Below are 24,107 nucleotides of genomic sequence, written 5' to 3'. Positions count from 1 at the left end.
AAACTTCTCAAGATAACGTGAGAGGCAAAGGCTCAGGGAAGCAGCATGTGTGGTGTGACCAGACAGACTACTAGCAAGGACGGAAGAAAGTTTAATTTTAAAATGTCCAAGGAAACAAGAAAAGCCTCTTTTCCTGCCCCACTGTATGTATGTCATTCCTATGTCAAACTGCTCCTCAGTGTGCAGGGGTCTGCCTGGAGGCAGGTCACTAAAAGGCCATGGAAGCTGGGGTAACCTCAGCAGAGGAAACTGACTGGCAGTTTGTGGCCAACAAATGTGTATTTTCAGGCATTCTCCTCGCTGAAATAAGATGCTGGACTTCACAAAATGAACAGAGACTCCGAACAACAAAAACAACCCACAGCATCGAGCCTAACATTGCAAATTTCTTAGATATTACAGATGTCACCCAACACTGCATGCATTTGCTTCCCATATGTGAACAAAACTGAAGTATCACGAGATGAATCTGAATGGAATGTTAACCTTCACTTTATTTTTTTTCTTTTCTTAGCTGACGACACAATTTTAGTATTATCACAACGGAGCTTCTGGCTGGAAAAAAATAAATTAATGGATGGATTTAAAAAAGCTTGGAAACTTAAAAAAAATAAACAACTTTCAAATATCTATACTTGATGGTGCAAAGAGCCAAGATGAATGTATTTCAATTGCAACTTCCAAACTAAACTCACAAATTACTACCATTATGCTAAGTGTTAGCTACCCCACTGTGCAGTTTTGCTTTGTGAATTTTTACCTTCCTCTATGAACACTTTTAGCCACTGATCGCACAGCCTTTCAATGTTTTCTGCCTTTTCCTTTAAATAAACTGGCTGTGGCTCCTTCCATCTGGTTCCCCTTCCGTCAGCAACCCTGCACCTGTTCACACCTCCTCTCCTGTTGGATTCCACTGAACATTTCCTCCTCTGCCAGGGCTATTCTGGCACTCGCAACCTTTCTGTCATTCAATCCATCTGTCAGAAGTGAACTTTGTTTACCGCAAGCTTCTGCTTTCTTCTTCAAGAAGCGAAGCCCCTCAAGGTCATTGTCAAATGAACTGTCGGCATGGATTTAAATCCTCTACTGCCAACCAGCAGAAGATGGAGTTCTGTTGTGTAATTTACTTGTGAAAATTACTTTTGGGTTTGGGAAGACAATAATTTGGAGTCAAAGTAGTAAAGACAGGGTATTTTAATGATCATTTGTAAAAGCAGACAGCTGACATGTATTTTCTTCATGTGTGTCTGCACTTCTCATTATATTGAGTACGAACTATATGTATCAGAAGCAAAATAAAAGTTTTAAAGTGAAATCAAAATATCGCAAACAAGCTTACACTATGTAAAAATTGCTACATAGTATGTAGCATTAACTTGAGGGATAAATATTTTCACTAATGAATTAGCCAAGGGAGAAAGTATTCCAATTAAGAATTTTTACACTGAAAGGCTTAAAATGTGCAAATATGTACCATTTCAATTATAAGCTAAGGATTAACACACAGCTCCATCACTGCTTTGAAAAATTTATAATCCAGAATACACACATTAACCCGTGCACATTTTAAATCTAGCACTGAAAAATAAGGTCTGCTTAAATAATAAGAAAAGAGAGGCTGCCAAGTGAACACACAGTCTACCTACAGAAGTGTGAGCTGCCTGACAGAGGAGCCCGTGAGGAGCAGCAACCCACAGAAATGGAGTGGGAACTAGATGTTCGGTGGAAGCGACTGTCATCTACAGCTACGGTACCAGTCTCACAAGACAGACACACAGAGCCTCTTAGGTTTAATCATGTACGAGTATTTTAGATATTATGACTGTCCAGGAAAGAAAAAAAACAGCGACTCTATTCAAATTTATCAATTCAGATTTAAAAGGGGAAGCTATTCTTTAGGGATGTGACCAAAACCCTGTCACAATGGACACCTAAATATGACACGGTGCCATTCATTCAGGAGGCTGATGGATATTCTGTAGTATTACCTTGAAATTTAAACAAATCTCAGATGGTATGTTAAATCCAAAAGTCTGAAATTTTTTTTTATAAATTCATTATAAATTAAAGAATTCAACTTTTCTTTTAAAAACAGAAAGCATGTTTTAATTTATAACAAGTCAAGAAACCACAGGGAATTTAAAATTTGAACCTGAGGGTTTTGATTGGTTAAATATGTACAATTTATAAAACAGATTTTTCTCAAAGCACTTTTCTGGACATGTGAAGGAAAATCGTGTTGCTAAATACAAAGCCAGACAAAATTTATAGTTTAAAAATCTAACTGAAGGGACATATTTAGCACCAATTCCAAATATATTACTCAACTTAAATATATTATTTAAATCCTTCTTATGTAATATGCAATAATATTTAATATATGGATTTTGTACTGAAAATATGGGATCAAAGGGGAGTATTCTTTTCTTATCTCCCCGAAACAGAATTTCTAAATAGTGTATACTTTGTGTGGAGAAAATTTCGAAACTGCATCTGATGGACCCAGCAAGCTCAATACCTTTCTGGGTATTTTTTTCTCTTTAGTGTAATCTGTGTTTGATGGGAGTTTGGTCACCTGGATCCCGGCTTCTGGATGGTACTGAGAGAGTGCTGGTAATTAGATCACCTCTGTGGTGGCTATGCTTCATGAAAGGAACTAGCATTAACAGAATGCTAACCTACCAGAGGCTGCTTGCAAGAACCCTTGCTCCTCAGAAAACTGTGTTTCAGAAAGACAACGGTCGCCTTCTTTTGGAACTTGATAGATAAGAACAGAAACAAAATGAGAAAAATCAGTGAGCTTTAACCTTACTTCCAGCCACACACGGGCACCGGGATGCACACACACAAACACGCTTCCCTTCTGTAAAAGCACAAGGCACAGAAAGGGAGCAGCATCAGGCTATTCTTAAGGACTCACTTAGGATTTCAGAGAACACAAATATTTGCCTGCCTAATACTCAGTGTGCTTATTTTATCTTCGAAATGGGAAAAGTAGAAAGGAGAAAGTTTAGTTTGATAACAACACCTGAGACATAAATTTCACAAGAAAAAAAAAAAAGCACCACAGTGATGTTGCCAGGTTGCAGTAGGGAAGAGGAAAGCCGTTTCTAAGGGCACTACTAGGTGAAGACGGAGCTGATGCCGTTCACATCTTTAATGCCAGTTTTCCTAAAACAGCATATGGGTGTAGGATGGAAGGTAAAACATTTAAGCTCCTTAATAAAGAGCTGATGTTAGCTTCTCTTCATTCTGAACGTGCTGGCTGCTCAGCTTTTCTAAGAACTACGCAGGCTAGAGACGCCACTGTCTCCCTGGTTCCTCGAGTTTTGTCTGCCAGGGTTATTTTGACAACAGGAGAGAGTCACTTTTCACCCCTTTTCTCAGTTACCTTAAGGCAACTGAATTTAAGGCATAAAAATACTGCAGATCTGTAGGACAAAGACCTGAGACGTTTTCATAGACTCGATGGGGAGGGGGGGGACCAGGTTTGCAAGATTCTGTTAAGAGTTAGAAGAGACTAAATGACAACTTTAAATCTGCCACAATCATTTACTAATGTGCTGCTATATCAAATAAGTCTAATTTTTTGACAGCACCAAATTAGATTTATTGCAGAAACTGCTGCATAAATAGCATATGGCTATGTTATACCACCTATTTCAAATCCTGGTAATGTTTCCCCCTCCCCCTCCAAAATGAATAAACTGAGCCAAACTATAAACCTTCTGGAAAAAAAGGAGAAAGAAAGATACAAGTTTGAAAACAGATGTCAGAGACCTGGATATCACTGTCAAAATCATAGCATTTGCACAAATGTACTGACCTATCAAGAATGATGGCTCCTTTATGCACAATTAAATTTAACAGGTTGGGTTTTCATTTTTTTTTTTTTTGCAAAGTAATTTGATTTTTGTTTTAAGGTTTGGGCTCTAAAGTATGCTCAGATTTTGATGGTCAATCCATAATTACATGGGGCAAAAAGGGAGCGCTAGTGGCTGTGAGTCACACACAGCTTAAATTAGGTTGTGAAGAATTATTAAGGAGACATGCACATATCATCTGGTTGCTTTTAGTTTTCATTTGTGAGAGATGTGGTAGAAATCACATCAAAAAGTCTTTTCTAATTTTAACTATAGTCCTGATGCTGCAAACTGATGCATAAAATATATAAAGTGATCACTCCGTGTGCCACAACGGAGACCAGAAAGCCAGAGCCACACATGCTGCAAAAATCAAACTTCCACCGAAGCTGACACTGAAAACCCATGCGACGAATTCAGAGATGGACAGTTCCCCTTCTCAGTCTAACACTCAACCCCACCCCCAAGTTTGACATAATCCAACTCGATTCTCCTTTCTGAACAAAAGTTTCAGTTCGTCCATAGATGGGAAAGACATTGCAAGGTCTTCTCTCAGACCAATGGGCACACCACTGCAAACATCATGGCACTCAGCTACCCCGCAGGCTCCCTCTCTGTGGTCAGCCTTCCCAGCTGCCCTATCTGTTACTGTCTGATTAGTTCTGCTAAGGAGCCCCTCCCCTGCCAGCTTTCAGTGCCATCTGTTCTACACAAGATGGCTGCTGCCCAGCAACCTAACACTGCCCTCCTACCTGGCACCCGGCTACCATCCTTACCCCAAAGTGCTAACACAGGTTCTCGCTGCTGGCAGAGTCAGGATTTCATTACTACTACTTTGACAAGTGCAGGGTTGTTTGTAATTTCTCTTTTATCCTGATTTTGATTGTACAACCACCTCCCACTGATTCGGTTTGCTTCAGTTTTGTTGCTCACAGATTTCACTCTCCACATTAATCTCCCTCTGGCATGTTACTGCATCTGTTCCCTTCTTTATTATTAATTTTCAAATTCCCACCATTTTTGACAAAAAGGAGGTAATCTACACTCTGTTTCTGCCCATTTCATTTTCTTTAATTTGGAAGATAAGTATGAAAGCATGCCAAAGAAGTTAATTCTCCGTTAACAGTTTGTTTCCTGGCATCCCCAAGCCTTTGTATATGAAAACCAGATAGGGATAAATGTTGACGGAATCACAAGGACAGAGTCGAACCATTCCTGACTCTAATGAAAAGCAAACGTGAAATACCATCTAAGAAGTGTATTAGTACACGGGTTTTCTCCTGTGCCATTATCCCTCTACTTTTAACAGATAATTCTTTGTGAAAAGCAGTCTGGGTGCAGGAGCAAAATGTGGGTTCCGCTACAGTTCTGACATGGGCTTTCTTTTACTGTAGATAGATTTCATTATTCTTTAATAGGATTATCATCTCTCCTCAGCCCCAACCTTGTTGACCAATTCAACCACTAAGGACTCTGAATCCATGTCTCCTTTCAGAGACAGGGAAGGGACAGAAGCGACACCAGTACCCACAGTGGAAGTTAAGGAGCCCCTGGGTTGCAATGCTGCTTCCAGTAGCAAAGGACAGTATCAGGAAGGGACGGATGGCTTTCCCTCTCAAGACAAAGACTATGTAAGTGTAAGGTTAGAAAACAGGAAGGAACATATTTAGCAAAATATTCTTTGTAGCCTTAATCTGTTAACACTACAACCTTGTCAAGAGGGGCTAGAGTAATGGATCATGCCCTCAATTGTTGCAAGTTCTTTAGACTGAACATTGTGACAGTTAATTAGATTATTTTACACGAATTCATATTAAAGCATTGAAGTCCCTGGACATACAGATGAACAACCCTTCCAATTTACACAAGTTTTTGTTAACATGATTTTACATATCTGCACATCCTCATCAAGCCACAGTTAAGATCTGTAGAAATAAAGAGCAGTTGGGGGTTTTCCCCAAGGTGAAGGAACAAGTGAAGATCACATCAGATCAGCTTCTAGAAAGCCGGCGAGGGCCACCCACTTACAACACCTCCATGTAAACCAACAGTGACATGCATATACACCAATAGTGTCATGCTACTTTATTTTGTAGAAGTCTTTCGGTAGTGGAAGTGCATTTATATAAAATCACTCCTCTACCTTTTGGTAACTCTCTTAGTCACAAACAGGATTGGGTAAAGACAACGCAGTTTCCAAGGCCAACTTCTTACAGTGTCCTCTTTGGAGAAGCAATCCCTCCTAGACCCCAGAATCCAAGCAACCCATCTTTCCCTGTACATCCCAGGACACGGTCAAAGCGGGAGATACTCAGTTCTCTCCCAGATGATGGGATGCATGCTGGGGAGGCCACACACAGCCATGGTGGAACACAGACTTCCTTAGCTAGATGTGTGCTTGACAGGCTGTTCTCCAAGGTTGCTTTCACCCACCACTTGATACTTGCTCTGAGCTGAAGTTGTCTGTTACCCACTCCGACTTGTGTATATGGCCTAACAGTGCAGCAGTGTGCACCCCATGAGGCAGAATTTGAGTCTGGTTCCTGAGGAAACTGAAAAATCTCCAGCCTCTTAAACAATCTCAGGCTTTTTAATAAAGCTTCACTTCTTGGATTTATCAATCAATGACTCATTGTGTAATAAATGTGTGGTTATTAAATTAAAAAAAATGAGTAATGCCTAACAACTGACCTACTAAACAAATCCAGTTAGGAGGGAGGCGGTGGTTGAGAAGAAATTAAACATCATTAAGTCAACTGTTTTCTTCCTTCCTTTTTTCCTACAGTATACTGTAGGAAATACTGGGGAACAGAACTTCCTTGGAGAAATGCTCTGACTTGTGAGTACTGTACTAACTACACACTGTTGCCTTTCTCCCCTTTCTATTTTCAGTGAACGCAATGCTCGTTGTTGTGGAGTTGGGCAAGTGGTGTGGGCAATACTTTCTCGGTTTCCTCCGGGCTTCTTCAGAAAATGAGTTGGCTGCTGCTGCCACCATGCTCCAGGCTGTGGGCCTGTGTGGCAGGGGAGAAGAGAGCATCCCCAGCGTCGATTTTCATTGCACACACATTTGGGCGTTGCAGAACTGAGAGGAGTGAGCCAGGGAACGTTGAGCAGAACCTGCAGACACACATTTCCTGGCAGCCTCTGGCTCAAGCCTCTCTGCCCTGGGCCACACTGAGACCAGGGGGCCTCGCCTGTCAGACAGGTGGAGAGACCACGCACAGGCAGTGTGGTGTCCACCAGAGAAAAATGGAATGCCTCTCTTTTCCTGGCTCCTTGACAGCCTGCTTTCCTTGATACTGGGTGGGGGAGGCAACGAGGATGCATTTATAACAGTACCAAGGCCATCTATTTTGGGCCTTAAAGAGGCTGGTTGCACATATATTCATTTAAAATTATTTTTGACACGTTCTCTGCTTAATTTATTCAGGAAAGGAGTACAAGAGGGGGAAAATGAGCTTAACTTTTAAATGGAAACTTTAGGCTAAAAATTCTTGAATAAAACTCAAGAGGAAAAAAATGAAGTTAACTGTGTAACAGCAAGAAACACACTGATGCTACACTGTCTTCTCCAAATGAGCCCAGGGTTGTGACCTAAGCTAACTGATAAATGCACTTTTTCCGAATTTTTTTCTTAGTGATAAAGAGCAGAGGTAAATTTATGCTAAACACTTGATGCCAAGCTTGGTGTTGAGGGACCAAAAATAAGAGAGGTCTGGGTTCTGGCTCAAGAGCTGAGATTTTACAACCCTCAAAGACTTTGTTTTTATACATGTGTGTGTGTGTGTGTGTGTGTGTGTGTGTGTGTGTGTGTGTGTGTGTGTGACTGTGGTATCTAATGGCCTACTTCAAACCCTGCTTCCCCCCACCTTTCCTACTTGTAATTACAAGCCTTACTCTTCGAGACAGCCTCTTTATCTATTAAGGACTGCTCTCCATCTAACTCAGTGTTAGCTCTGAGACAAGGAGCATCTCAAACTGCTTGTAATTAAACAAGTAGGTTTGAATTCCTGATCCTGCAAAGTACTAGTTTTGTGGAAATGCAACACAAATGAATATTAAATAAGAAAGGCACCCATTCCCACTTTGAAAAAGCTCACTCATCACCAATTGTTGCAATTTAAATTTACAGAGGTGCTGTGGGTATGTGTAGCTCAGTGGTCACTGTGTACATAGCATACCAAGGCCCTGAATTCAACCCCTAATACAAAGTAAGAAAAGAAGTGAGGGAATGAGAGAGAAAGAAGGGGAAAAGAAACATGTCTTATACAGATAATATATTAGTTTCTATACTGACTCAATGTTTAAGTTTCTCATACCATACACTAGCAGCAAGCAGACACTGTTGTAGGGAACCAGGCAATATTGGCACATACTCAGTGCATTCCTTATGTTTTGCTTCTTGCCGTCAGAGTTCATTCTCTACAGTAAATAACCAAGTGACCTTGTGAACTGGCCACGCCTCTTCAGATATACATTGGCAATGGGCAATGCCAGGCTCAGAGCAACATGAACAGAGAAGCTTTCTTCTTTCCTCTCTTCTCTCTCCAAACTATTTCTCAGGCCAAGGAAAAAAATCAGTGATCATATTTTAAAATAAACAAGGATAACAGAGCAGACACCTGCTCTTTCCTTACCCAGGGTCCTTCACACCTTCCTCCTAGTAAAAGAACTTTCTCCCAGCAAAGTGTGACTTTCCCCTGGCTCCCTGGGGCTCTGCTGGGCTGCAGACTGTCATATCCCAAAGGCAGCCATGTGCATATAGACACAATCTGCTTCTAAGCAGGTGGTCCTGGAATTGGAGATTTTGAAAGTGGAGGTTGGGAGGTCATATACTTGAAGTCTGAAATCAAAGGCATCTCCTTTCTCTGTCTTCAGTTTCAGAAGGAAGGGTTTGCTCTGTGAGAGGGAAGAACCGGAAAGAATGAGGCATCATCAGACAAGGAGGGCTCTGCCATGGATGGTTCCAACACCACACCATGGCACAGTGGTGCTGCCGCCAGTCCCCAGTCAAAGAAACCAAGAGGCCAGCCGCACTTGCACTGTATTTCTTCCTTGGAGGATTTCTAAGAACTCAAAGAGAAAGTCTTGACTCATGCTGGTAGTTTGAGCAGTCAAACTAACTCAGGGAAGCATTTATAGCAGTTAACTGGAAGCTCTAGAAAAGAAGTCTTAATCATCTGTTGTCCCAATTAACCTGTCCATCACAATAGGATAACCTTGTGACTTCTCTGCTGTAGCTTTTCTCAATTTCAAAATGATATAAAAGCTGAAATGCAGCTTGCTAGCTATCTAGGTCAGAGGTCAGATCTTCCCATATGGGTCATAAAAGTAGGGCATAATGATCACTTATTAGTCTCTCACTTCCATGGCTGCTCTGAGAATTCTTTGAGAAACCACTTATGTAAAGGAGAAATGACCTTTCATGGTAGTCACATTGATAACAGCAGGGGTCTGCAGGTTTAATGATAGGTATGTCTCCCATTTGCACTTAAGGCAATTCAGGTCCAAGGCCTCCTACAGGAATTTCCCTCCAGGGCCAATATGAGGAAAAGGTACAGAACGTACAAGAATGCATGTCAATGAGGTACAATACTTATGAGGAAGAGTGTCACCAGGGTAAGTAGCTATTAAGTCACATAAACATTCAGGAATGGTTGCTTATGAGTTCTGTCACAAATTAACCTGACGCATGGACACAAAGAAGAGTTTTATGGAGGATTAAAATCTTATAGGTCTGAAGATGTCTGGATTTATTAATAATAAATATGTAAAGGGATTTCAACTTTTCTGTAAAAGCCTCCTTCCTCTTGATAAAAATGAAGTCCAAGAGAGTGACAGTTTCATCACAAACATTAAAGGGAATGGCCACAAGAAGACCTAACTGTCATGACAGATATGTCTATCATTACATGAAGGATCCGTGAACACTTATTTCTATTACAAATTAGCGCTACTGATTTTCTCAGTTGTCTTTTTGGGAACAATCACATTTATCCATTTCCCTACTAATTTACATAGAATTACAGCCTAATGGATAAGGGATTAGCTTGGCAGGCAAATTACTGGGGTTCAAATCTGCTTCTATAACGTATCAGCTGAGCGACCTTAGATGACTCATTTTACTTCTCTGTAAACTGGGAAAACAGGAGCCTACGTCTAATGAAGCTTCTCCAAGGACAGCACAGCTGCCTCCCGGCCAATTCCTGTGACACAAACTGGGGCTCAGGGAGTGCAGCCTCCAGTGTTAGCTTTATTCTAAAAGCTATTATGGGGAATCACGGCACCAAACTATACAAAAATTAATATATTCTTAACCTAAGAGCTTTCCCTCAAGGGGCATGGAGCAATCAAGAGAAGGAAGTTCTCTCTTCTACCAGGAGTCAGCAGGCAGGGCCGCAGCAGGAAAGTTAGGATTCAGGGAGATCCTGAAAAGAGGTTAGGATTAGGTGAGAAGAAGCCACTGCGGTGCTTCACTTGTAAAACTGGGAAGAGAGAAGTGCCAGCCATCACTACAAGGGCTGTGACACCCAGCTGCCCATGGCTGGAAATCAGCAGTGAGGGTTAGCGGGGAGGAATCGAATGGGAAGGCTGGAGTCTTCCAGAATGACCTACATGTCCACACTGAGTGATGCGGACCTCCGGGACAGCCAGTGTGGTGCAATGGAAGGCTTTGATGAGAGTAAGAGGGCACTCAAGAGGGTGGCGTGTGAATATTCCCTGTGCAAGGGTTAGCTGAAGATTGGACAGGTGTTAGGAGACTACCTCCATAACCCCCGTTGAGAGACTGTGTTACAACAAGCAGGAATGGAAAGCTGAGAGACAGTTCTGAAAAATCCCTGGGAAGTGCAAACTAAGGATGCATCTTATACAAAAGATATTTGAAGCAATCTAAGCACTCAGAAATGGGAATTAAAAAAGAATATTCTTGTGGAAGGCGGTAGTGGTGCACGCCTCTAATCCCAGCACTCAGGAGGCAGAGGCAGGCAGATCTCTGTGAGTTCGAGGCCAGCCTGGTCTACAGAGTGAGTTCCAAGACAGCCAGGGCTATTACACACAGAAACTCTGTCTTGAAAAAAAAAAGGTAATTTTGTAAGTCCTATCAGAGTCACAATAAAAAAAAAATGAATAAGTAATCTAGTCTCACCTCATTTTACAAGTAATTAGACCTAAAGAGTTGAGTAATTTGTCTAAAGATTAAAAAACAGTGCAATCCCTAAGAAGACACTATGGCCCAGGTTTTTTCTACAGCACTAAGCACCCACTGTAGCCCTGGTTGGTCTCCACAGTCCCAGTGCCCCACTATAACCAGGTTTGTCTCTGCAGTAGTAGATGCCACACATAGACCAGTCTGTCTCCAGAGTCCTAGACATCCTCTATGACTTCCCTTAGCGACCACGTGAGCCTTAATAGCACCTGATTATTTCACCAAACTGTCTCACATCATCTTTCTTTATTCTTATACATCTGAAAGCCCCATCTTACTTTTGTTGGCCAGTGGCTCTTTTCCATTGAACTTTAAAAACAGGGTCCTGGGACTAGGGTTATATTTAGTGGTAGGGTGCATGCTTAGCATGCATAAGGCCCAAGGCAAAAAAAATCTTTTTTTTCCTGAAATTGTTTCAACGCACTCCCATATTTATATATTTGTGTATACTGGTCCCTTATCATGAAGACCTATCATCTATCTATTATCTGTCTATCTATCTATCTATCTATCTATCTATTATCTATCTATCTATCTATCTATCCATCCATCCATCCATCCATCCATCCATCTATCTATAAATAACTAAATATCTCTGTGTAGCATCGTCTAGATCGAAAGCTCTAGCCAGCACTTTTTCCTCACACAGAAGCTACACGACACTCAGGTTTCCCAATACAATACATTCTTTTCTTCTGTTATTTCTTTATGTTTCCTGGTTGAAGCTAAGGATTATCGAATCAATCTAAACTAGGAATTATGGAGTCACTTTTGATTGATCCTCTCATACTTACTATCTAAAAAATGCCTATTGAACACACGATTCCCCTCTCATTTGGCTGGGACAGCCATTGGCCTCAGCCTTCATTACCATCTCCTGGACTTCTACGCTTCCTTTCTGACGGAACCTCCACAAATCTCTCTTCCTCAATCTATTTTTCAGAATACTCTTCACTCATCTTCTAAAAAGGCACATTTGAGTCTGTCCTAAGCTCCTGACACCTCACTCGCAGCACCTGAGGAATCTAAGTAAGTGGCCAGGCAGTAAATAGTTCAGCCACCAGTCATCCATCACTCACAGGATAATTGTGGCTAGGTCCCACAAAAGTTCATTTACTGATGATTAGGTATGATAAAATATTAGTTTTACTTGCTCCAATTATTAAAACACTATAAAACCATTCTCCATGCATGGACTACACAAAAACAGACAGCAGGCCAGATGTGGCCTATGAGATTTAGATGATGACATTGTCCTAACCAGGTTCTCTTCTCCGACCTCATTGTCCACGATGCTACACAGGGATCCTAATTCAGAGTGCCCATCGTCCACTGTGTTGACAGCAAGCTAAGTGTCTCAAGAACTGACGATCCCTCTCAGAATCACCTACATGGCCCACTCCACTTTCTCTGGTCTCCTCTTGAGAACCTTTCTAGTCTTAGCTCCTACCTACCAACAACCTTAGAGTAGACTTTATGTTTTCTCCTGCAATTATAACTTTGTATATACCGGTCCCTTATCTAGAATACCTATCCTATCTTTTTCCACTTTGGAACTCAACATAAACTTATTTAATCAGACTTTTACCAAACACCCTCCCTAGCCATCAGCTTTGGCTATTGTTTTGTCCTGCAGTGCAGAGCTAGCCCATTCTCCTTTCTGTGTGTTTCTGCAGTAGCCCTTCCTTCGGCACGGCATTGCGGTAACATTCTCCTGTCTTTCCATGTGAGAGCTGACTCCTCTAGCTTAGTGTCAACAACCGAACGGCAGAAACTGACTCTTATTTTCCCTCTCAATGCTTAAGGATGAGCAAATTACTTAAAACCTAGTAGGTGTTGAATAAATAATTGTGTACCAAGTAAACATTGTACTTACCAGCTGGCTCCTTCAGTGAAGGCTGAATTTCTATTTCCTAACTTTAATGCAATTTGAATTTAAATAAGGACAAATATCAAAAGTGGTAGGTGATTCTTTCAGAATGATCTACAGATTTCTACTCCTGTTTTAATTTTTTTATCTGCCTATATAGATTTGACTCATTATTTCACCATCATTTTGTAAGAAGGTTTTCATATTTACTTTTTAAAATTTGGCGAGAATACGTCACTGAAAATGTCTGAGAGTGAATGGCGAAATGCTTACTTGCAGGAGGGTTCTGTACTTCAGCTGACCTACACAAAAAAGAAAGGTGCCATTTCCCAGTCACACTCACGGGCATACTGAATGAATAAAGAACCTCGAGCAGAGCAAAAACTCTAAAAAGACATGTCAGAAATACTCAGCCCAAAAGGCATGGCTGATTTCCAGCGTGAAGGAGAAACGTGTCTGGTTCCCTGGCGTTTTAATTGTCTTTTTTAAATTTATGATTGTGGTTTTTATCAAACATGAACATAAGTGAAGCATAAAATGCTTATAAAAAGTATTACACTTAGAAATAGTCAATTAAGCTTTATTTCTATAAAGTGGGCTTACATTTTTACAGGTTTTGTATAAGTGAAGCACAGCAGACAAAAGCTATCTTGGGAACCCAGCACAACCTTTTCTCTTAAGAACAAAGGAATTAGTTACCACGCGTCCATTTCAGCAGTGACTGTATCTTAATATGCTCCACTTGCAGGAGCTGATCTTGTCAGACGGTACAAACTGATACTGTAGGGAAACTCTAACGGACTTTGACTCCAGAAATTAACTCCGAACAAGACAGAATCGCAAAGGGGTAGAAGCAGCATTAATATTTATTTACCAGAGCTCGGTCACACCAAGACATTAAAAGCTGTCCCATTTCTATAGCTTAGGAGTGTTTAACACACAAATGGTTGGTTCTCAATAGAGTCTGACAGAAAAGAAAACTAGCAACATTATCATGATGAAGCTAAGTTTAAAATTTTGAGGATTAGATAACCACAGGAACGGGGTTAATAGTGTGTTCTCAGTGCACAGTGACAATGCTCTAAATGGGCACTAAAAGAGCAGCTATTATTCTGCAGTATTAAGCATTTTTCCTCATCGAAGTGTTTCATCTGTTGGGGCTTTCCCCAGGGATCATCCATGTCTAAAGTACTTTCTTTTCTCTCCTCTCTTTTGCTCTCTCCTCTCACTGCTTAAATCAGAAGGTGTCAAGCCATTTGGAAGATTATCATAACAAAATGTTTTTAACAAAGTTTGATTTGAACAGAACTGGAGGCATCTTAGCACTAACCCAAAACTTTGGGAGGTTCACCAACCTCTAGAATATTTTTTTTCTCCAAATGCAGGCTGTTCAAGTAGTGCTTTTCTCCATCTGTTATCATACCGTGCTCAGAATTACATTGTCATATTTAATGCAAAAGGGATCATTCTCCTTTCATAGTTTAAATTCAACATCGTACTGCAATGGAAAGACCAGTGTTTTCATATGTTGTAAATTAAATCAAATATCATAAACTTACAGTGACTGTAGACAAAATTCTCTCTACAAACTGAGACCCTCTGAGAATCGAGCAAACGCACAGGATTGCTATGAAAACCGAAAGCTGTAAAGTCTGAAGTAGTGAAATGAAGTATTTACTTCCGTCTGGATTTGTCTTTTGGGGTATGTTTATGTATGTGCATATGTACACACACATGCATGCATGTTTATGTATATGCATGTGTACACACATGCACGTGCATGTGTGTGTTTCTAAATCAGCAAACTCACAATGCTTGCAACCTAGAGTCCTATTTTAATTCTGAATGAGCTACATGCTCACTTAAATGCGCCACAGTGACGAATGCACCACAACATCTTATGGGGAAAACATTGCAACAAAATACCTTGCTGCAGCAAACCTGCTTATAATAACGATCTGAATGCAAAGAGTCTCAACTTCATCTCCAAATTTTCCAGCTCCTCAGGAAACACGTCCCTTATTTTTGTATCAACTCCATTGCAATCTGCTCTTAGCGTGTTTCCTCCTTTTGTCTCTCACTACTGACAGAATCTGGTGATTTTCGTAAATACATTTCCTCATAGTCTTCATTTTAACATTTTTATTAGACATACAATTAATAGGAGAGGTGGTGGTGGGAGAAATATGTCATCTTGCTTATACTGATAAAGCATCACTTAAATATTTGAGTACTGTAGACAAACGGTTTTGTAATATATCAGTGATTCCCTGCCACACTCATCATTCACGTGTCTGGGTGTTTTGCTTGCCACATATCCACTTTCTGTAATATGCCTGAAAGCTGTGTGTGAATTGAATGACTAAGACTAACAACTGTTTGGCAGCCTGTGGCAGGAACCAGTGGGACGCACTGGGTGCTGAGTGCGGAATGGGATTAGGGCATACCTGGTGAGGCGCAGCTGGCGCTCAGACTCGCCCAGCAGCTCTGTTACTTGCAGGCACTCCTGTCTGGCCTGAGCTGCCTTCTGCTGCTCCTGTTCCACATGCTGCTTGCTCTCGCTCAGTTCTAGTCTCAATTTCTCTATTTCCTTAGGCAGACAGAGGAGAAAAAAAAAATCTATATCAAATATATACACGTGAATTCAAAATTAGTCCACTTTTATTTCTTCCATGAATCTTAATACAATAAAAGCTCATTGGAAAATTTAGACTAGCTTCAGTTCCTTGACAAAGAGAATTAGCACATCCACAAATACACATCCATGGAGTAGCTCTGGATTGTGAGACGAAGTCAATTTAAAACATGAAACAACTGAATGTGAACAGTGCAAATGATTGATAATCCACTGTCATGCAAAGGCTTGTGCCCTTTAAAGAGTAATCCTAACCTAACAGGCACTCCCTTTAAAATGTGACATTGTCTAAAAGGTCTGACCAGATGCAGACAGTGATGCTGATTGAATATGCCACTGTTTACTTCAAAAGACAGAGTTATGGTTTTACTTAGATGTCATAAAAACCAGATTCAAGGTTAAAACAATTTGTTTTTAGGAAAATGTGAAGTGTTAAAAAGGCATTGGCATGATGCTAATAGTATTTGTCAACAATGTTGGGACAGACTCAGCATGAGGACCTTCAGCCTGCCTGTGTGAACTCCTGAGCACAGCACCTGTGCTGACATGTAGGCAGAGCACTCTGACATGACTGAGCTTGGATATACACATGTAACAAACATGCACATAGCTTATTATTGGATTTGAGGAAGAAACTCCTTATCTTACTGATACTCAAATATTTCAAAGCAAAAATAACTTATATTTTGGATAGTTTGTACATTAAAGTAAAAATATTCATCACAGAATATCTATGACATTAGGCAAATCAAAGGAACTGGACATAAAAAAATAGACTATAAAAAGATGAAAAACAAAAAAGGAACAGGAATATTTTCAACTTCATACATAATAAGTAAGAAGCAAGTTTGCTACACAAAATGCAATATGTTTTCACGTCTTACCAGAGCATTTTAAACACAGCATTTACACATATTTTAAATTTTTCTTATGTCATTTCTCAATATTCTGAATGACCTCCAGCTACATTGCAAATATCAACTAAGATAAAGCAAATGATTTTTTTCTTATATTTATAATGCTATATTCAGCTCATACCATCAATATTTGCCAACAATATGATAAAGTCATTTGCTATGAGTTCTCAAATATTATTTTATTTTTTGAAAATCCATATACTTATAGGTACATTATTTTCATTCAGAGGAGGTTTCTATATCTTTCAGACTGAAATACCAAGTAAAACTGATTTATTTCTTTAAGATATTTTAAGTTATTAAAGTTATACTAACATTTTTGCAGTCTTACAATTAAATATAACTAAAGATGTAAAACATAACAGAAAAGTCAGCAAATTTTATTTGCCTAGAATTTATAAAACTAAGAGCAAGGAAGTCTAGAACTGGAGTTCTATGTTAGCATTAAAACTTGAAAACTTCATTCAATATTTTCTTTTACATCATGCTACTTATAAAAATCTGTGCTCAATACGACCAACCCAGAGAATTCCCATCTTTTCCTGATTCAGCAGGTAACTTCATTCAATATTTTCTTTTACATCATGCTACTTATAAATATCTGTTCTTAATATGACCAACTCAGAGAATTCCCATCTTTTCTTGATTCAGCAGGTAACAATTAATGTGATAGGTGAGAAACACACACACACAAAGACAATCAAAATACAACATGTATACACACACATACACACACACACACACACACACACAAAAAAAAAAAAAAAAAAAAACCCAGCAAATGAATTATAGAGAAAATCCGTGCCTCAAAAGCATGGACAGAGAAATTGGCATGGGCAAGAAAAGGTGAAGCAATGTGAAGCCACAAAAGACCCATGGGTATGAGATGGGGTCACACCATTAGAGACTATGGACTGTAGGCTGTATTTTTCTTATGAATGGTAGGAAACAATGGCTTAAATAGATATGCAATTTGAGAAGTTTAGTTTTAAAAACTGGATCAATGTGTATGATCAATTTTAGGCAGCAAGGAATGACAGATGGGAAACCCTGAACAGATAGCAGCAATATTCCAGACAGGGGTAGAGAGAGACTTAAAACAGAAATATAAAAGAAAAATGGTGATTTTATAGAAAAAATGAGATGTATCTGGCTGGGGGCGTATCTCAGTGAGTGAAGTGTTTGTGGTGCAAGGCTGAGGACCTGAGTCTGGGTCCCTAGACCCCATGGAAAAGCCAGGCTGGGTGCTGCCCTGCAACCTCAGAGCTTGGAGGACAGAGGATTCCAGAAGCTTGCTAGTCAGCTAGTCTAATGCACATGACAAGCTTCAGGTTTAGTGCAGGATTCTGTTTCAAATAGTAAGGTGGAGAGCTAGAGAGGAAAACACCTGACATTGACCTACACACACACACACACACACACAGACAGAGAGAGAGCGAGAGAGACTAAACATATGCACTAGTATATTTCATTAAAAGGATACAAAAGAGTGACAGAAAGAAAACAAAATCCAAACTTCCTTAAAAAGAATAGATTCAGTTTTTGTAAGATTATTCAACAACAACACATGTACTTTATACCATTTTAAGTTTACAGCAGCTGTTTTCATATCCTCACATAACAAAGCGGCTGCACTAACACTTAGGCAAACCTACAGGCAAAGGACACCATTTCAAGAGCCCACACGAATCAGAGCTTCGGGGCTTTGACCCCTGTGACCTTGGACAAGTCACTGGACTCTCAGACCCTCTCTTCAACCTACAATCAGAGTGATGACTGGAGCAAACTCCAGAGAATGTGGCGAAGCCCCAAAAGGATGGGATCAGGAAAGAATAACGAGCAGGCCCTAAGCATTCCTGATTGAGGGCTGAAGGTACAGCTCAGAGTGAAGCTCCTGCCTAGGACATGTGATACCCTGTGTTCTAGTCCCAGCACCACCAAGCAACAAAGTAAGTGAATCCAATAAACCTCCCCTCCTCTATAGAAGCACAATCTTGGTATAAACTGAATAAAATTGTATCTATTCTAATTTCGAAATACTAAGTTCTTTTTTGTATGACGGCCTGCTTCGGATTATGTGTGCCAACAAAGGAGCTCTCTGGGACAGATAATCAAAACCAACAAATAATCTACCAGCTGGATGGAGGGTCAACACTTAGCTTCCCGAGTCAGGAAAACCTGCCATGGCACCAACTCCAACAGTTAGAAGAGAAATCTCTTGCCAGAAATGCCATGTTCCCACTGGCAGAATAACCCTGTGCCTTACCCAACTGGGTCAGGGCTGCTTCCTGGCTGCAGATTAGTGGCTCAGGGATGAAAAACCGACAATGGTCATAGGCCAAATGTCCATTCCTCTCAAAGTACACTATTAACCTGATGTCCACAATGCAGCCTGACACAGCCATCTTTTGGCCAGCTGGGTGACAGGAGGGCTACATAGCTTTACACCTCACCAAAAGACATACCTCAAATCATAACCACATGAGCTGAAAGTGTAGCTCACCGGTAAAACACTTGCCTAGCATGTGCACAGCCTGGGATACTATCCTCAGAAACAAAAGAATAAAATAAAAACAAAAGCATGAATATAATCACCAGAATGACAAAAAAGTAGAAGCAGTTATGAATGGCTGTTTTGAACCTCAGGTTATTTAGGTCATAGGCTAAGGGGAGAATTTACCACTACTATTCTGCTAAATGGATGTAAGTAGTAAAATTACTCCTAATGATTATTGTTGCACCTAGAGATCAGAGACGTTCTCAAACCTCAATGAGGAATCTTCTTGCAGCAGATTACCACAGAGACCCACGATCAGTCAATGTGCAAAGAAGAGACTATTCAGTGCTCATTTATATTAAAATTTTTCTTATATATATATATAAAACTTTATTTTATTTATTTATTTGTTTATTTAGGTTTTTTGAGACAGGGTTTCTCTGTGTAGTTTTGGCGCCTGTCCTGGATCTTGCTCTGTAGACCAGGCTGGCTTTGAATTCACAGAGATCTGCCTGGCTCTGCCTCCCGAGTGCTGAGATTAAAGGCTTGCACCACTACCGCCCAGCAAAACTTTATTTTTACTATTGATTACATTTTCTCATCAAAATGACCACCTAATCTAAGTCAAACAGTACTCAATCTTTCATTATCTTCAATGGCATATTGTCAACTCTTCTAATATTTATCTTCATCTTAAAAAAACGATTTATTTTTAGTGTATGAGCATTTTGTGTGCACATATGTATAGATACCATGTGAGTGCCTGATGCTTGCAGAGGTCAGAAGAGGACATTTGATTCCCTAGAACTGGAGTTGCATATGGTGCTGGGAACTGAACGTGGGTCCTCTGCAGGAGCAGCAAGTGCTCTTAACCACCGAGTCATCTCTATACTGCCTATATTTGTATTTTAAATGACATATTACTATTTCTTGGTTTGTAATATAAGACATTAGCTATCATCTCCTTTGCTAGGGCACATGGAGATATGTATCTACAGTTCAAGTTTCTTAGAAAGCTGAGGCAGGAGGACTACTGTAGTGTAAGACTTCTATGACATCCTACACAACACTCTAAAGATTCAACTCATGCCCTCACATAAGGTTTAGTTACTAGTCAGTGGTTCACTTACATTATAATGGAAAGTTTTCTCTCTACTGAGACAAACATTTTTTTGAGTTAATTTTCTTCAACAATGTTTTATTATTTGGGAGATTAATGGCCTAGTATTGGTGTATGAGAGGCATTGTTTGCTCACTTCTAAGCTGGGGTCTTGCCGTGTTTCAGAGGCTGGCCTCAAACTCCTGGATGCAAATGATCCTCACTATCGCGATTGTATAAATAGCAGGTGTGTGTATTCATTCTGATTGCCCATTTAAAATAATTACCTTTCTAAATAACTGACATTTCTCCACAATTATTTAAAAATAATTGCCAAGTAGTCACACTTTTAAATACTGAAATATCAAAGTATATGCCAACTCTTTATGCCTTCCCTAATGTACCTTAAGAGTTCCTTGTTGGTCAAGCACAGTAGTATTTGTGTTTAATGTGAGCACTCTTATGCAGAGGCAGGCAGATGTCTCTAAATTCAAGACCAGCCTGGAATCTATTGCTAGTTCAAGGCCAGCCAGGGCTACCTAGTAAGACCCTGTTCCCCTCTCCCAAATAAAGAGTTCCTACTTTTCTGGATCCCAAGTCACTATGTGTCAAAGGAGTTTTCATAAGAAAGGAAGCCTCGGCCGGGCGGTGGTGGCGCACGCCTTTAATCCCAGCACTCAGGAGGCAAAGCCAGGTGGATCTCTGTGAGTTCGAGGCCAGCCTGGACTACCAAGTGAGTTCCAGGAAAGGCGCAAAGCTACACAGAGAAACCCTGTCTCGAAAAACCAAAAAAAAAGAAAGGAAGCCTCAAAGCACAAGTGTGTGTGTGTGTGTGTGTGTGTGTGTGTGTGTGTGTGTGTGTGTGTGTGTTTGTGTGTGTGTGTGTGTATGTGTGTACATATGCTTTAAAAAACATTATTTTATAGATAAACTCAAGACTTTGTCTGGATATGAAATCCTACTTTCAGATTATTACTGGCCCCACGCCATTGTCTTCAGGATCATGTTACCATTGGAGAGCCCCTTTACCTTCTAATAATTACTCTGTAATTGGTTTTTTCTCTTCCCGGAAACATTTACAATACTCTCTTTCCCATTCATTTTGCAATTTTATGAGTGTGATCTCAGAATAGATTTTCATACTTTGTGTCCTTGTTTTCAGTGGCCTCTTTCAATCGGGAGGCTTATCTAGGGTTTGGTTTTTAGTTTTGAGACACTGCCTTGAATGGCTATTTTAATTTCTCTCTCTCTCTCTCTCTCTCTCTCTCTCTCTCTCTCTCTCTCTCTCTCTCTCTTTCTCTCCCTACCTCCCTTCCCCCTCTTCTCTTTCTTTTCTTTTTCCCCCCAGAGACAGGGTTACTCTTCTCTGGCTGTCCTGGAACTTGTTTTGTAGACCAGGCTGGCCTCAAACTCACAGAAATCTGCCTCCTGAATGCTGAGATTAAAGGCATGTACCAGCATGCCCAGCTATGTTTTTAAATATTTTAATGCCAGACGTTTTGTATTTTCTAGATTGCCCAGGCACTGATCTCTGGCCCTATCAGACTGGTTATCAAAATTATTTATATTTTCTAACCAGAGTCTAACATCTGGAATTACTTTTCTTTCCAAGCTCTCTATTAAATTTAAGAATATAATATATTTTTCACATCCATCAATTATTTCCTGCATTCCCTTATCCTTGTACATAAAATTCATTTTTATTTTTTCAGGTGAAATATCTCATTAGGACATACAATATTTCAAAAGTTCTCCAGTTTATCATGTACATCCCCTCAGTTTCATCCAGGTTTGTTAAAGGGTGCTTTTGCTCACATGATTTAACCGAGTGGGAAATCTAGAACAGAAAAGAGGTTCATCTGGGGTCATGGGTGCAGAGGATGGGAATTCACACTGGCAGCTGTGTGGACGGGGAAGTGCAGGCACACAGAGAACACGAAGGGCAGGCAGCTGGCCTTTGTACAACTTCTCTCCTGCATAACAAGTCTAGTGCATGACAGCAGGAGCTCATGTGCAAAGACACGAACCCTATCACGGGGCAAAGTCTCCAGACCCAAAAACCTCCCAACACTGCCACATAGACAATTAAGACTTCACAACAAAAGCTCTTAGGGGACATATTTAAAACACAGCCAGCTTCCTTTGGGTTTTTTTTTCTATTTGTCCATTTTAGATCCTCTGTCATATTATAGGCAGTGAATCAAAGTACAGATGTAATGAGTTTTAGGTAACATATATTTTTATCATGTATTGTTCAGCAAATATTCACTCCTAACTCCCCCTCCCCTGACAGAAGGATGTACTAGTTTCCCCAACGTCTCTGGACTTAGCTATGTGATTTCATTTAGCTAATGGTATCATACTGCAAGCAGAAATGATTTGGTTTTACCTTCATGCTGTGGTGATTCTCCATGAGGAAAACATCATCTGGTGGTGCTGCTGCTGCCCTGTCAGTCTGAACCACAGAAAGAGTATACAAGGAGAGGGATAAAAACCAAACTGTGGCTAGACAGACCCTGACCTCTGTTCTGAAGCAGACGCCCAATGCTGTCCTGGTTAGCCAAACCTCTGCAGCCAGGCACTTAGGACCATGAGCACATGAGATCACTGCTGCAAGCCACTGAGCTTTAAATCCCCACTTTAAAGGAATAAAGACTGTTACATTATATGTTATTTTGGAATTTCATTTGAACTTTGAAATTACTACATGAAACACATAAGGCAGGAATCCTTGTTCAGAGAAGAAACTGAGGATCAAAAATATGGTGTGAGCGTCAAGAAGTACGCCAAGGCTCTCAACCAGCCGTTCTCAACCTTCCTAATGCTGCGAACTTTACTAGAGTTCCTCATGCTGTGCTGACCAACAACCATACCATTATTTTCATTGCTACTTTAGAACTCTAATTTGCTACTGTTCTAGATTGTAATGTAACTATCTGATATGCAGGATCTCTGATATGCGACCCCTGTGATGGGGTCATTAGACCCCAAGATGGGGCGAGATACACAGGGTGAGATCTGCTGCTTTAAGCCAAATGTGACTCATTTCCTCCATATACCATAACACAAACTCTGCAGTCGCTTTCAAAACATTTCTACCAAGATCAATAAAAATCAATTTGGTATCCATTTATAAACACACACACAGCATTTTACAAACATGTATAGTGTAACAGTTATCTCATCAAGGAGGCTCAATCGTCACAATGTGAGATGTATGTTCATATTTTCTATTTCTTTTCTTTTCTTTCTTTCTTTTTTTTTTTTTGATTTTTCAAGACACGGTTTCTCTGTGTAGCTTTGCGCCTTTCCTGGCTCTCGTTCTGTAGACCAGGCTGGCCTCGAACTCACAAAGATCCGCCTGTCTCTGCCTCCTGAGTGTTGGGATTAAAGGCGTGCGCCACTACCGCCCTGCCATATATGCTATTTCTTATTCTTATCCTCTTTAAAGAATTTCTGTTGTCAATTTATAAAATTAGCTTCACAGTTCTGTAACTTGAAAATGATGATGTACTATCTGTACATTTTAAATTACATAGATTAATAACCAAACAGAGAGTTTTATTCAGAGCATTTCTGTTGTATACTTCTCCCAAATTTCTAAGAAAAAAATACAAAGAAATGAATGCAAAAACTGAAAAATTGTGCATCACCTTTAACCCAAAGGATACCTTTTGCCTGGATAGAAAATGAAGTGCACAGGAGTTAAAATATCTACCAGAACTTATTTAACCCTGCTACCAAATATTATTGACTTAAAAATTATTTCACCGCCAGGTGTGCTAGCATTTAGGAGGCTGAGAAGGGAGGATATTGATAAGTCAGGGGCCTAACATGTTTATAGAATGGATTCAAGGCCAGCCAGGATTACAAGACCTTGACTAAAAAAATTAATAAGTTGTTTTGCCATCTTTAATATAGGGTGACTGGTTTGTATTAGAAAAGGTGAGAATGGGGATTAAAAAACAAACAAAAAACCAAAGTGTAGGAGAGTAGGAAGACTAGAATTTAGAAGG

At 40.1% G+C, this 24,107-nt stretch overlaps 1 protein-coding gene across 8 annotated transcripts in view; it reads right to left on the bottom strand.

Annotated features, from left to right (window-relative positions):
• Sdccag8 (SHH signaling and ciliogenesis regulator SDCCAG8) overlaps window positions 1-24,107 on the bottom strand; it is a 201,267-nt gene that overhangs the window by 92,994 nt on the left and 84,166 nt on the right. For all 8 annotated transcript variants that reach the window (XR_008218004.1, XM_052737749.1, XM_052737743.1 and 5 more), the window contains one exon: window positions 15,391-15,533. Coding sequence is in view for 7 of the 8 variants with exons in the window: in XM_052737749.1 (XP_052593709.1) it covers window positions 15,391-15,533 (143 nt within the window). In the remaining variant the exon portion in view is untranslated. The remainder of the gene's footprint in view (window positions 1-15,390; window positions 15,534-24,107) is intronic.

Source organism: Peromyscus californicus, unplaced genomic scaffold, assembly GCF_007827085.1.
Source record: "Peromyscus californicus insignis strain IS unplaced genomic scaffold, ASM782708v3 Scaffold_14__1_contigs__length_90479793_seg_2, whole genome shotgun sequence".
Taxonomy (NCBI): domain Eukaryota; kingdom Metazoa; phylum Chordata; class Mammalia; order Rodentia; family Cricetidae; genus Peromyscus; species Peromyscus californicus.
Note: the sequence above shows the minus strand (reverse complement) of the source record. Positions and strands in the feature narration are given on the sequence as shown.